At 40.5% G+C, this 15,596-nt stretch overlaps 1 protein-coding gene across 18 annotated transcripts in view; it reads left to right on the plus strand.

The window, feature by feature from the left end:
- The window catches only part of IKZF1 (IKAROS family zinc finger 1), a 96,771-nt gene that overhangs the window by 62,879 nt on the left and 18,296 nt on the right, over positions 1 to 15,596 (plus strand). For 12 of the 18 annotated variants that reach the window (XM_077118997.1, XM_077119032.1, XM_077119048.1 and 9 more), the window contains 2 exons: positions 6,190 to 6,450; positions 12,475 to 12,642. In XM_077118997.1, the coding sequence (XP_076975112.1) occupies positions 6,190 to 6,450; positions 12,475 to 12,642 (429 nt within the window). The remainder of the gene's footprint in view (positions 1 to 6,189; positions 6,451 to 12,474; positions 12,643 to 15,596) is intronic. The other 6 variants (XM_077119079.1, XM_077119096.1, XM_077119104.1 and 3 more) reach the window with 1 other exon arrangement.

Consider the following 15,596-nt stretch of genomic DNA (forward strand, 5'->3'; position numbering starts at 1 on the left):
TTTCTCCGTGGACCCTACTCTCCACCCCCACCCTTACCTCATTGAGTACCCAAATTGTAAATATCCTTCTCACACAAATGGTTGATTGATTTTCATGATGTCCCCACCCAAACAGCAACCGAACTGTTCTGGGCCAATATCACCACCTTGTGGAAATGATAGAGAATTGACTTCCTCACCCCTTACCACCTCTTTTCCGACTTTTTGAAAATTAAAAACATATCCTTACTGACCCTTTTCTACCTTTTCTAGTCTAGTCTGTTTCCTTAGTTACCTGAGGAAATTGTATATAAGCTTGTGGCGCATTTTGTTTTTTGTACCTTTTCTCTTTTCTCTCTTTTGCTTTTCTTCTTCTTACTCCCAGACTTCATTTCATTTGAAGGCCTAAGACATCAATAAAGAAAATAATATTTCTAATCGTGCAACCTGGCAAGACAAAGAACAACTACTTTAAAAGTATATCGCGTTATATTTTTAAAAGGCTGAAAGTTTCCATAAATCTCTATATATATATCTCAAAATATCTATGTATCTCCTTTTCATCTCAAGCTTGTATTTAATTACCATTATTCAAGATATCTTAAATATTTTCATTCCATTTGATTTTGCCTTGCTGTTCACCAATGTTAGAAGAATATTTCTGCCTCCCACTTTTTCTTTTTCATTTAAAATATTCAGCATTTCAAACTTACATGGTCTAAACTCCTACTGTAGTGACTAATTCAGAATATCTTTTCAATATAAAGATGTATACTGAGTACCAAACATTTACCTTACCAGCAAATATAAAAGCATATTCTAAAAAGGAAGAGAAAATGAAGAGAAAACAGAACTCATTTGGAAGACAGGGACTGCCAATATACATTATGCCTATGCTTTAAAATATTTTAATTATTCATGAGTACATACATTCCTTGGCAGCAGATACAGGCCTCTTGGCACCCACTGACCCCTGAGTTCCTTGGATTATCCAGATTCAGTTCTAAACTTCTGCTTATACTAAATGTTTACACTCGGGGGCATGGGGACTCTCTTAGGACTCTTGTGTTACAAATAACATAGAAGTCCTCTAAAACATGTAGCAATAAGATTTGCATTTTTCCTAATTTTAAACAGCATTTGGAAAGGAAAAGTAGCTGGGTTCTTGGGGTTCAAAGATATCCACTCTTAGTCTAAGCCATGCTTATTAAATAATGAAATTGGGGCCTGTCCATTATCTCTTGTTAGACAATGGAAGAGCTTCAGGAGAGAGAAAGACCTGAGCCGAGTGTTCAGGAGGAAAGAAACATATTGCAAGTCTCCATTTCCTGTTCTATATTTAATAAGCTCAATTCAGCACCTTACTTAGTTTTCTAAGTACTGGTAGTGGGGAGTTTACAAAATATTTATAAGTATAATCCCTATAAACAGGGAAGAGTATAGCATTCCACTGATAGATTGTCGTAATTAGGCAGTTCTGGGTCCAAGGAAAGGAAGGAGATCGAGTATATTAGGAATTCATAGAAGGGGAAGGCTGATCAATTTGAGTCCTTTGAACATTCAAGAGAGAGGCAACATCCATGCCTCACTTGATGATGGACCACAATGCAATATATGCAGATTTGGAAGTGACTGGTTATTTGATGAAATTTTTTAATGTGGTGGGTCGAACCTGTACCATTTCAAGAGTTCTCCTTATTTAAAAAAATTAAAGAGTTCATCATAAAGTACCTTTCCTTCCCATTCTTTAAGTGAGAAACGTTTTTACTGAGGTGGATAATTGTGAAGTTGGAAGGGACCTAAGAGCAGGCAGCTTTCCTGGGGCCACTGCAGGAACCCTGCATAGGCTCTCCAGGAGTCGCCTTTCCCCCTCTCTGGAAAGGTCCTATGGCTGCAATTCACCTTCTTAGAAAAGCCTGATCCTTCACTTGCCTCTCCTCATTGCTTTCTGTTTGCTTTTAAGAGCTACATGCAGGAAATGAGGCTACTGTCTTGCCTTCCTCTTCAGCCCACTACTTTCTCCAAGCAAAGCCAGCTCAGTGCCCTCAACAGTTCCTCATGTGAATTGGTTTCCGTCTCCCGTTGACCAACATCTATCTCCATCTCCTAGCTGCTCTTATCCTTTGAAAGGAGGTGTATGATTTGACCATCCAGAAGATTCTGTGAATTTCAGTAAATGGAGGAACCCAATGCCCCATTTGCTGTTTTTCTTTTCTTTTCATGCTGCATCACTAATGGAGCTTACTATAAGCTAAAATCCCAAAAGTCTGTTTCACCTTTACCGATGTTAAGCCAAGATGTCCCTATCTCGAATTTGAGTTTCTTAAATTGTATCTTTCATTTAAGCAAACCTTACCTATGTATCTGGTAGATTTCAACTGTTGAGTTTCATTCTGCATTGACCACTTATTAGGATACTTCCAAACTTTGATCTCTGTCATATACAAAACTAATGAGAAAAGAGATCCCCATTCTCATGGAAACCCTCCCCTAGAGGTTATAAATTTCTTAATCTTTTTTTAATGCAGTTAGCATCCAGTTCGCATTCATCTACAAAGATATAAGAATCTGAGAATCTTTTCTCCCGCATTTAGAAAATCTCCACATGCTCTTTCATTCTGGTATATCCGAGGTTAACAGTGTTGCCCAATTTCTTCTTCCCAAATTCTTGCTGGCTTCCCGGAGTCATTATTTCTCTCTTTTAATTTTCATAGACCCATTCCAACTCATCAGATGGCCCAGAAAATGTCCACAGAGAGCTAGCAAGCTTCCAGCTCTAGAGTTTTCGGCACCTGCCCTATAACTCCTGTTTAAAAGACTGTAATAGCCTTTGCTTATATTAGGTCCACAGTCACATTTCCACTATTTAGGATTCTTGGACCTTGTCTACAATGATTTGGGGTTATCTTCTGCGTAATTTTTTTAGAACCCAAAAATAGCACACATACTACATTTTTTTCTTTGAATTTTACTTCTTTCTGTTCTCAACTTTTCTGTGCCTATCCTTATAGTTCTGTGGCCTTTTGTCTTTTAAATGTGTTCCCTCTTATGTGCATATCTATTTAAAACTGTAGCCAGGTCTGCACATTGATTTCAGGGTAACTATTATAGACTCTTGAACCTTTTGAGCCTTCTCTTTACTATTGTTGTTTTGTTGTTATGGCTCAGAGAAACAGTGTCATATAATATGGTAGTGACACAATCCTGCCTTCATGAGCCACTAGTTAAGTGAGTTATTGATAGTAGGTCTCTCTCCAGCTTTGAAGTCCTCAGTGACAAGTAAGACAGCAGCCATCCCCTGCTTCTTCTCATGCTGCTCGCATTTCCTTCCTTCTGGATACTTTGCTTTACCTCCCTGTGCAGCAGCCTGTGGTGATAGTTGTCCTTGTACTTCCGATGTCACACACCATAAGGCCAATCCCCAAACCTTCTCTGCTGCTCTGCTCTGCCAGAAAGTACCCACAGTCATTGAAAACACAAAACCTGGAGCACACCAACCCAGTCGCAAAACTACTCGCCCTTCTTCGTAATGTAAAGTCCAAGTTGTAGTTTCTGGCTAACATACCAAATACAGAGGAGAAAATTCCCTTTACCTGGTTGACTCCAAACTTAAAAAAATCTAACCAGATGGAGGGACTCACTGAAGGAATCAGCCCAATGCTTGGGCTTCTGTGTAGGTTTCTTTTTACAACCATGAGAGACCTTGGCTTACACGCTTGCTGCAGCCATGTATCTCAGCTTCAGTGGTTGCACAGCTTGGCTTCATGCCACATTGGCTCCACTGTGGACAAGCTGATCTCATTTTAAAACCAAGAGATAGATCATTAAAAACCATCCCAAATTGAGGAGTACAGAGATCTGGGAAGCTTTATTGTCTTGTTCCCAGAGTACATCCATGCACACTGGTCTACGGTGAAGGACTTAGTGGGTTGGCTTCCATAGAAAGGATATGCATCTCAGAATACTCATTATAGAGAATGCAGAAGTCATTAAGCACCGTTGCTTGAATGGCAGAACTTCCGTACTTGCCACTCTCATCTCCCTCATTTGCTGTGCTCATAGGATTTAGCCACTGGACTCTGGCAGCTCAGATAAGTTAGCTGGAGGCTGCTGAGGTTCAGGTACTTCTGAGTCTCCTGTGTTCAGAATTGCATTGGGAGGAGTGTTTGAAGAATCCCTGTTGCTTGATTTCTCTGAAAGAACTTACATAATACAAGGATGTGATGGGAAGAGGGAGGTAGCAAGGGCCAGCTTCCAAGTAGTTCCTCCCTTCTGGGTTCTCAAAGACCACTGTGGGCGCTGTTAATTAATGTTCCAATTTATTCATTCCATTCATTTATTTGCTTGTAAGACTTTTTCTTCCAAGGAGCTTCCAGGAAAATGTTAGCAATGTAGTGGTTCAGAATATGGGAGTAGGGCCAGGCTGTCTGCACTTGGCTCCCAGCTCTGCCACTTGCTAGCTGTGTGTTCTTAGGCATGTGGTTTAACCTCACTCTGCCTCAGCCTCTTCAACTGTAAAGGAGGATAATAATAGTGCCTCCCTGGTAGGGTCACTGTGGAGGTTAATTAATAGTGTGCAGTTAAAGCGCTTGTAAACATTATCATGATTCGGCAGAAACCTCCTCCTAGGGATGGTTGGATTTGGAGTGTGGTTCTACTTGCTTTGCCCCAGTCACCATTCCAAGTGAGCTTCTCAACCATTAATCCATTCAATCCTCACAATTGCCCTACTAGGCAAGTACCATGAGAGTTCCTATTCTTATGAGTGAGGAAACCAAGGCATAGAGAAATTAATGACTTGTCTAAGATCACAGAACTTATAAGTGGTGTAGCTAAGATTCCAAAGCAGATCTTTTGATTTCAGAGTCTAGACTCTTAACCTCCATATCAGGAGGAGTGCGTTGAATGAAATAAACTTGGAGTGTTAGTAACTGAGTCAGTTATTCCCAACACTTGTTCTCAGTCTCCTGTGCACATCAGAATCCTCTGGAGATTTCGTTAAAAGACACTGGTGGCTGGGCCAGAGTTTCTCCCTTGGGACCCAAGCATTTGTAGTTCTAACAAGATCTCAGGTGAGGCTGATGCTGCTTATTTGGAGACTATATTTTAAGAAGTATTGTTTCAAAACATTCATCAAAATTATATAGTGTTGATCATCATCTTTCTCACTGATTATTTTACTTGGCAAAATTTATTTACCAACTCTTAGCATTCTGCAAAACTGTGATTATAATGTTGACTTTCGGTGTAACTACAAGTTCTCTTAGTCATTATAGTGTTGGAGTCATCAATTCACCATCAATCACTGTTTCAGAAGAATGCAAACAAAATGTCTCTTATTTCCTTTATGAAGAAAAGTGTACAAATGGTATAAATATTATCTGATGTTTGACTTAAAGGAAATTATAATGCTGAGTAAATAATGGTGAGTGTATTCCATAATACTAGCACTTCACACACACACACACACACACACACACACACACACACACAGCTTTCTCTTTGAAAAGTTACTCTAGATCTCTTACATTTATAAACTACCCCATTCAACCCTTCAGCAATTGGAAGAAATCATCCCTCTGTTTTAGGGCTCTGATTTCATTTGCATCATTATGAAATATAGAGGAATTAGAATGATCATATACCAAAAAAACATAAAAAAAAAAAAAAAGAACCTGTGTTCAGAAATCTGAGCAGGGGTTTACAGCCCTAGCCTTTATTAATATTTACATGAAACAAGGAAAGGTGGCTTTATAAGGAGGAGAAATTTGTCAGACTTATTAGCCTCTTATTAGGAAGTTTGCTACAGAATTTCACACGTTAGGGAGCCAGACCATGTGATCCGAAGCTCACATGTTGCAGGTTTTCATCTGGCCAAATGGTGTGGGACTTGGCCTCCCCTCACTCCTGCGATTCTGCCAGGCTGTGCCACTGTGGATCCACTGACCTTCACCTGCCTAAAGCCTAGCCAATAGTTTAAAGGGAGAACTTTACAAAATAGCTTTTTCACCATAGGCCTTATATCACGTGCCATCCAAACCCACTTTGAGGCCAAATCCATCCAAACCCATGGCTGCTTTGACCTTGCTATGCTAAGAACCTTCTGTTTAGTAGCTCTCTGCATCTATTTGATTGTCTTTTTGTTGCTTTGTTGTTTATGGTTTTTGTTTTGCAATGACACTGAGTGGCACCCTGTGTTGTTTCTTTCAGCCAGTAATGTTAAAGTAGAGACTCAGAGTGATGAAGAGAATGGGCGTGCCTGTGAAATGAATGGGGAAGAATGTGCGGAGGATTTACGAATGCTTGATGCCTCTGGAGAGAAAATGAATGGCCCCCCCAGTGACCAAGGCGGCAAGGCTTTGTCAGGAGTTGGAGGCATCCGACTTCCTAACGGAAAACTAAAATGTGATATCTGTGGGATAATTTGCATCGGTCCCAATGTGCTCATGGTTCACAAAAGAAGTCACACTGGTAAGGCCTGGCATAGTTTTTCCTTTAGTGGCCTGGGAAAGGTCCCGTGGGGTGTATTAGAAGGAAAATATCTTGTCTTAGTAGAGTGTTTTGATCATGTTTCAATTGACGGACAGCCCAACAGTCACAAGCATTCGGCTCCAGGTAGCAAGGTATACCCTTCTTGTTTTGGAAAAACGTTTAAAAGGCCTTCTAAACATGTACCAATTGTGCCCTATAAATTAAAGTAATGAAATCAAGAGGGAATATTAACAGCATCCCATGCAAGTTCTGCCAAGGAGCCATGATCATAATGCTAAATAGTTGCAGCTACACTATTTGGTTACATGTGGTGAGTGGTCCACTCTTAAGAAAACAGAAAGATACTGGTAGAACAAAATTTACTTCTCAAATTGTCCACAGAGGAGCGGGTGGTAGACTATGCATGTTAACTATATCCAAACTAACAAGTCATGATTTTTAGAAACATTAGTGAGTTGTGGAATGGCAGCAAAATTTAGCTTTTCAGAAAGAGTTCAGATCAGCTTTCAGAACACTTACTCTCCAACAGCTGAGATTTTGAATAAGACTGTTTCATTTCTACTAATTTTCATCTCAAATTGGTAAATAATTTAAAATCAAAAGCCCTTCTTTATTGGATGGATTATAGGAGGATTTGGAAATATAGAGGATTATAATGCTATGTGCCCAAAACTGAAAACATAAGGCCAATCTAACTGTGTCAGATAACTGTGCCCAAACTGACAACACGTTCTCACTTGGAGGGTGGGAAGAGGAGAGTACATCCAAGACTCATTTGGCCCAAATTCTGTCTGCTCCAAGTATCTCTTAAAAGTCACACATAGATTGGAACATCCAGTGCTTTTCCAACGCAACTGTGGAATCACTGTCACTAATGTGCTGAAGGGTCTTAGAAATAAAATATTAATAGAACAGATTTTACCTTTTGCCTATACATGTGGTTTCTTTTGAGTTGGACTGAAACTTTATTCTTCTTTCTGTGGAAAGATGCCCTCAAGATGGGCAAAACATGAATTCCAGGCAGTCACTGATTGAAAGCTTGAACATCACACATGTCAACTCTGGGTCATTGCTGCCCTAAAAGTTGCTACCAAAAGGCCATCCTAAAAGTGTTACCTGCTACTACACTATGCAGGAGGGAAGTAAAACAAAATTTGAAGAGTAATACTTTTGAAGGCACAGCAGATTTTATAAAATATCTCAGGAAAGCAAGGAAGAAAACTTGAACGTCATAGCTTCATGTGGTTTTTACTGGGGCAAAAGAAAAATTTTTTATCAAAATTTAATCAGGAATTCAGAAAATCAATTGAGTAAAAATGTTGGGCTATCAGAAAACACAGATATTTTGAGAGTCATTACTTTTATAGTTAATCAGGGTAGCTCCCAAAATGATGTATTCTGTTTGTAATATATTGAGAAAGCCATAAATATGTCTTCAATAAAAATTTAACTTCTGTAATTAAACAAACTTTGCTTTCCCTAATGTACCCCTTAATCCTCACATTATCCAGTAAAATAGACACATCATAGCCTTCACTAAAGCTGTTATGTGAGTAATCACGCTCTCCCCTTTTGTAAGGATGTGGAAATTAAAGTGAAAATAGGATACTTTATGATAGACAACAGAATACGCTGGAACCTATTTTTAATACATTCCTGATGAAGGAATACACCTCACAAATGAATTACTTTCCTGCTAATTCTAAAGCATGAATGTCCAGTGAAAATTCTCTTAAATAAATATTTGATAAATGAATCAAATTCTAGCATACTAAATTGCCAAAATATAATGACTGCCTGACCTGATAAAAAGAATAATTACGCTTAATGAATAAACCTGCCAAGTACAGATATGCAGAGTAGCACCTGCTATTTGCTCGGCCCACTTCTCACAAATAGCAGCAAAATTCCAAGTACTCATCCAGATGCTTAGCTCTTCAATTTGCACAATGAGTAAATTCTGGAAATTGATGCCTGCCATCAATTTTTTTATCTAATGCCTTGACCTTTATTTAAAAAAGAAACAAAATTTTAAACAGTGAGCTCCTCACTTCTCTGTATAGCATACTTCCACCTTCATAGGTATGGAGAATCACAGGTTAACATAGAAATATGTTGGCCAAACTGGGTTTGACAAACTAGGCATGCTAGAAATGTTTTCATTATCCTGGGATCTGAGTGGAATATGTCAGAAAAAGCATGTTTTGCTAACCACTGACCCCCACCTCAGATTCCCTAGCTTTAAAATGTTTCTAGAGCAGTGCTTCTCAAACTTTAAAGGACATATAAATTACTAAAGGATCTTGTAAAAAAAAAATCCAGTTTCTATTCAAATCCTGGGGAGAGGCTGGAGAGTGGGAATCGCCCAGTGGATGCTAATCATTCTAGAGCCCAGTTCACGGCACAGCTTAAAAAGTTAGGGAAGGGCAGCCAAGTAGTTAAACTAAATAGTGCCATTTGGGGGATGGCCCTTATTTAGGAGACTAGATATGAACTAACTGAATACCCAACGAAGAAACAGATTTCAGCCTGTCCTTTGTTTCTCCTTCTGTCCATCAGCATGTCAGATTAGGAGAGCCAGGTATACCAGTTGCCCCAGTCAGGTGCAATCGTCCACCAGTAGAATCTCCTGCTTTTGTACATATTACCACTTTGGCGAAGTATTTTGCTTATGGTATCATTTTTCAAAATGGTTCATGATACCTTCAGGCCACTTCCTTAGAATTGCTGCTCAGTTTCATATTTTTAACTTAAGTAGAATAACAACATCTCCTTCACCAATCTCTCACAGTTAATGTGAGAATCAGGTGGGAAAGTGGAATGAAAGAATCATTACATACAAGGAAAAAAGACCTACCAAGCAAATAGAAGGTATTATTGTTTTAAACAATGAGACCATTTGCTAAAAAAGATCAAAAAGTGTGTCCAGATTATGGTTACTCTGTATGGTCCCAGAGAGAATGTTTTATTCCCACCTGCAAGATTTAAAAAAAAAAAAAAATTACAGTGACCCAGTTTAGAGCTCTAAAAACCCAACCTACTAATTGTAAAGCTGCTGTAAGGAATGGTTCCATAGGCCCAAGTAAATTCTTGCAGTCTGGATTTATTTTATTTATTTATTTATTTATTTGCATGGGCAGCACCGGGAAACAAACCCCGGTCTCTGGCATGGCAGGCGAGAACTCTGCCTGCTAAGCCACTATAGCCCGCCCTGGATTTATCCTTTTTTAATTCACCTTCTTCTGATATGCCCTTAGAAATGTTCTTTGATGTAGACACCCATGAAAACTTATTTTCAACCAGTTAAGCTAATAAAAGTGGGCTCAAATCTTCTTACAGCAGATTCCCAAAATGATCAATCTATACGAGTCCCTGGGATTAAAAACTAGATTTTGAATTAATAATTTTAAACTCCTAATCCCAAATAAATGAAAATAAATGCAACCTTGGAGAAGCTGGCTCATTCTTACCTACAACAGGCAACCTGCTAACCTACAGTAGGCAAGCAGTTGACATGGCCCAACAAATAGAAACAAACAGATATCCTGGGTCTGCCCTGTTCTGCAGCTTCATGGATGTCCTCCCACATCTGTTACCACCTTTTTGGGGAAACTCATTAGACTTTTGCACTTTGCATTGTAACTTCAGGGAATGCTTTCTTCAAGAGCCCCCCATGCCCTGTGTTACGTATTCATGTCATCACAGGCAATCAGAAACAAATAGATTTCCAGTAAAGCTTGCCAGCAGGGATAAAGACACCAGGCACAGCAGGATTCACAAGAACTGTTTACTCAAATTAGAAGACAGATTTTACTCTGTAAGAAACGGCCCCCTTACTTGCTTTCCCGCGCTGTTGTGCAGAAGGGTGACGTGGCTATAAGAAGCTGTCCTCTCTGTCTCCCACCACTTCATTACTTCTGGGGAGACCCTAGATCCTCTTCAGACTTCAAGAGGAATGTGGGACCCCAATACTGTATCAGTGTATCAAAGGGTCTTTCACTGGCTTAGGTTTGGGTTCACCAGCTCTGGGTCATACCACAAAAAAAATCTGTGCCACCTGGAGTGTCCCAGATCGTTAATATAATCATTTTCATGACATATTTCCCAACTGACTGTCTTTCCCACCCAGCCTGAAGTTTCACCCTGTCAAAATGAGAGCTGTGGGCTGGAGCCACATTTCATTTTTACGCTTTCTGAGTTTCTCGGCACATTGCAATCACCCTATTTTTCTTGGCCACTTGGAGTTAACACATGCATGCGTTCACACACACACAAGCCAGTGAAGGAGCAAAAGTGTTTCTAATAAATAATTAAATGATTTCTGTAGACTGGAAGTTCTTCAAGGCTACCTGGCTATAAGCACTTCCCACCCAATATCAGCTACATGTATGGACTTGTAACTTGGAGGTTAGTTGGTTAGTTGTTAGCTTTACCATAACCATCCAAGTTGGGAAGATATAGTGTTGGGAAGATATCAAATACATCTAGTTAGTATAAGCATCCCTCTAAGTGATCTATAATTGAATATCATCGTAAATTCGTTTCAGCTTTTACAGTAGTGGCACAACTACCCTGCCCACTTAAAAAAAAGTTACTATAATTATGAAATTCAAGTGCCAATATAGACTTTTTAATATAATGTGTTATAGATTTTAATAGGCCCTGATACGCTTCTAGTTCATCATTGTTTAATAAGCTCCACCTTGTCCACTATAATCCTGTTACTCAACTGGGAAAAGCTATTAAGTATCCATTGTAATATGTTCTTTTTTCTTAAGAAAAACTGTCACTATGAAGTTCATTTTCATGGTATCGCAACACCAGAAGTCACAGTCACATAGCACTCCTCTTCTAAATAAAGCATTTGCTTTCAAAAGGACTTTAATATTTACTTCACCATGGCAAAAGGATCACTCTTTCAAGTGAGGGTTAAAAGAAGCAGTCACTGATTTAGATGCCAAGAATTTGAACTGCTTAATAAGACAATAGCCTGTTTCTTTTTCTCAGATCCCTGTTTATTCCTTTGTTAGATCCAGGATATAGGGACATGAGCTACCACACACAGCAGAGGCACAAATATTTTCTTGGGCACAAAATTCAATGCTACCACCCTTGAAAGAATTCTCTAATCTCAACTAAATTGCCTCTCTTAGAATATTTGTACTGAAGCTATAGCTTGTCTTCTGTAGATATAGAAAAATCATAGCTTAAAGGTTTAAGGATTCGTGAGGGGAAAAAGGAGTAAGAAATTTCAGTGCAACTCTGGTTTTTATGCCCACCGCAGGGAGATCCAGGAATTTTATTTGGAAGCTGGGGAGCTTCCAACACAGTATCTTAACTTCTCATTTTATTCAATCTTACTCTCTGTGTCTCTCACCCTCACATTCTCTCTCTGTCTCTTTCCTGATTTGCCTGCTTAGGGACAGACAGGTAATGGAGAAGAAATTGAAAGGGAAAATACAGGGAAAATGTAAATGAAAAGAAGTTATTATAACTGTTATAATGAAGTGCCTTTCATTTAAATATAAGAATGTAACGCTGAAATGAACTTGTGATCCTGAAATGCATTTTTAATGAGTTTCCTTTTTATTTTGCTGCTTCAGTGGCATATTTTAAAGACCCTTTGAAAAAAGCCACATTAAAAACCCCACCAAATGCCACAACACGCAAAATTGGATATTGGTTTATTCCAAAACTGCTGATCAGGAAGAGTGGCTCTTCATCACAAAATGTTGCAGTCACTTTATTTAAATGAGTTTGAATTTGCATTGTGATGTGCCATTCTGATTTAGGGAAAAAAAATTAGATTTTCAGATCAAATTGACCCAACCAGTGAAGCGTTAAGAAGCTGGCAGGTTTCGTCTGAAAGCCTCATGTTCTATCAAACCTGCAGCCGGTGGGAGTCACGAAGCACCAGAGGGGAAACAACTTTCTCCCCGCGATCCTCCCCTTGTCCCCGTGTTTGAGTTTGTTCTCACACGCCGCTCCCTCTCCTCCTCGCAGGAGAACGCCCTTTCCAGTGCAATCAGTGCGGCGCCTCCTTCACCCAGAAAGGCAATCTCCTCCGCCACATCAAGTTGCACTCCGGGGAGAAGCCCTTCAAGTGCCACCTCTGCAACTATGCGTGCCGCCGGCGGGACGCCCTCACGGGCCACCTGAGGACACACTCCGGTAGGTCCCCTTTGGTGCAAGCCGGGGCTCAGAAGGACCCGGAGGCAGCCTCTGCTCCTCCCGGGCTGAGACCACTGCTGTGGGAAACTCTCCTTGCAGACTGGCCCCTGGAAATCCGATGTCATCCATCATTTACTTTGACATCATCAATGTCCACCATAGACTCTGCTTTTCCCAGTAAACCAGAGGGAGAGGGTGGGAGAAACTACACACATGAACACACACACACACACACACACACACACACACACACACATTAGGAAATCTCACTTTAAGTGGAATATTTCAAAAAACGTCCCTTCATGCCACGGTGTCAGGTAAGTGGGTTTCTTAAAAGGCTTTTGCCATCCTTACTTTTTACTGGATATACCACTAATGCTCAAGAAGTTTCCAAATGTATTTCTTTAATATTAACAGTTAGACCACACATATCAATACTATAGGCAGACTATTTTTCATAGTAGTCACTGAGATATTATTCTTTGCCAAAAGCCACAGATCAACTTGTCTTAGGGTCTGCTGTATCAGGCAGTGTCAGGTTTAAACCAAGAAACTGTAGGCATATCTGCCTCAACTGAATGCGAGTGGCCCTCTCACAACAGAAACCGGGCAAGGCCTCCATTAGAAAGACTGATTTGGAGGTGTTAACAGATTTGAGACAGCTGCCATTCCCTTTGGATGAATTCGTAAAGTGCAATCCAAAAAAATTCCAGAATCTCAGCTAGATCGTAATTAGCATAAATGCTCAGATTCCCCTAGATGTTCCCAACCTGTGATGCAAATCCGCCTTTGATTAAATGGTACCTCCTGCTTCCTGAGAAATATTCTTCAGTATTTTGTGATCAAATAGCCCTCTGTTCTTACAATGTACAGTGGTTCTTGGCCAACCTTTTAAAAGTCACATTTGCCCATAGTATAGTCTACATGATAGTGTACAGTTTTTTTTTAATAACAGTCAGTGATATTCGCTCATTATTCTCAAAACATAGTGCACAGAGCCTTTGCAAGCTGGAAGATTGATGGGACACTTTTCCCTGCCCTCACCAAGCTTATGGTCCAAATCATGTGGTCAGCAGACTCCTGTTGTGCTCCTGCTTTAAGTGAGGTGCTGTGGGAGGTAGGAGTGCTTCAGACCTGCTCCCGCCCTTCAAAGCTTCCTCGCATCAGGAGGCACCTCACCCCATAAGGAGAGTCTGAATTCCATGTACCTTTGTGAAAAGTTTACAGGGGCTCAGTCCATCACTTTCCTGAATGGGATGAGCATATCTGATAGTTGGGGTGTTAGAGGACTCTTCATTTAGTTTATTTCTTTGTCAGACATAAATTGAACACCTCAGGGAATGCATTCTTTGGTAGGGGAGGCAGGTGTCAACAAGGAAAGCAATAATGCATTACAAGTGCCACAACAGACAGGACCGAGGGGATGGTGGAACATAAGGGAGGCTGCCCGATCCCCGGGGTGGGAGGCCTCGGGAGAGACTTGCATTAGTAGAAGGGAGTTTTAGAAGAGACTCGCATTAGTGCTTGAGCACATGCTGAAAGGTGAGTTTCTATAGTTTACCTTTAGAGAAGTTCCAAATGAATGCATAGTTTCTTAAATGATCCTAGAAAGGGGAGTAGTACAAATTTTGGCAAGTTTTGGTGAGACCTTGGTCTTTCTCCCAGTGGGTGGTACCTGAAGAGTTAACCCAGACTGCTGGAGACAGCCAGAGGTGGTGGGGAGGGCGTCGTCTGAGCTGTGTGATTTTGTTTCAGGTGTACAAACTGACCATCTCCTGTCAATTCTGTTCTCCTGCCTGCGACTAAACATGGAGGATGCTAACATAATACTTTTCATTAGATGATTGGATGAAGCTTCTTAAACTCTTCCAGGAAAGGAGCTGGGCAAAGCTAAGGAATTGCCACCTCCTACAGTGTGAGGCAGTCTGGCTGGAGAAAGACAGAGTCGTCAGCACACCCTGCATCCCTATGGTGGTAGGGCAGGTGCTCAGGGCTAGAGAGGGGCTAGCTGCAGGTGGGCAGGAAGAACACATGACTTCCCCCAGAATGACAGTACAACAGTGAGCATTTTTTAAATGCTTCCATGTGTCAGTAATGTTGACCATGTTGTTGTGGTCCTACCTAGGTGGGGAGGTACAGTGTGGAACTAAATGGCAAACAAGGCCCTGGTATGCTTCATTATACAGTCTATATACTGCCCCTAACAGGTGATCTAAGGAAAGGAAAATTCACATATACCAGTCATGAGGAGCCATGTAGACATGAAGACAATTGACAGCAATATTGCCTTCTGTGGGTGAGAAACTTCCCAAGCAAATAGAAAACACAAATACTCATCTTGAGTTGACATCCCCATGGCTGACTCTGATTTGCCATAGAAATCTGCAGATCAGACTTCACAACTTTAAATGGTGTCACTCTTTCCTTTCCTATCGTGAAATCAGGCATACTTAGTGCGGTAACCAGGATTCCAGTGTTATTCTGGCTCCTTATCTGCTCATTTCATTGGAGGCCCCATGGCATCCTGCCTCATATGGCTAATGATTTTGAGTAATTATGTAGGCCAGGTGGTAGACTTTGGACACTTTATTTCTCTTATGGGCCCATGGATGAGCAAGTGTCTAAGACTATACTGAGAAAATCATCATTGACCCTGTGTTGGTGCATCTTACATTGCTCTTGGCACAGCTCTTGGTAAAACAGGGATTTGTGTTTTACAAAATGAGTTAACTAGAAGATTTCAGCCTATGACTGACAAGTTCCAATGTGGCTCCAATGTGGCTCCATTCTATTCCTTTGTGGAATGGCCATTTCCACGTTCCAGTAAAAGACACGCTCAACCTCACAGTTTCCCCTCACAACTGGTTGTGGTCCAAGGTTCCAGAGACAAACATGTGTGTGATGCATCTATGACTTGATCCCACATGGATGACAAGTGTGGCTTGGCTGATCTG

Source organism: Tamandua tetradactyla, chromosome 1 (assembly GCF_023851605.1).
Source record: "Tamandua tetradactyla isolate mTamTet1 chromosome 1, mTamTet1.pri, whole genome shotgun sequence".
Lineage (NCBI taxonomy): Eukaryota > Metazoa > Chordata > Mammalia > Pilosa > Myrmecophagidae > Tamandua > Tamandua tetradactyla.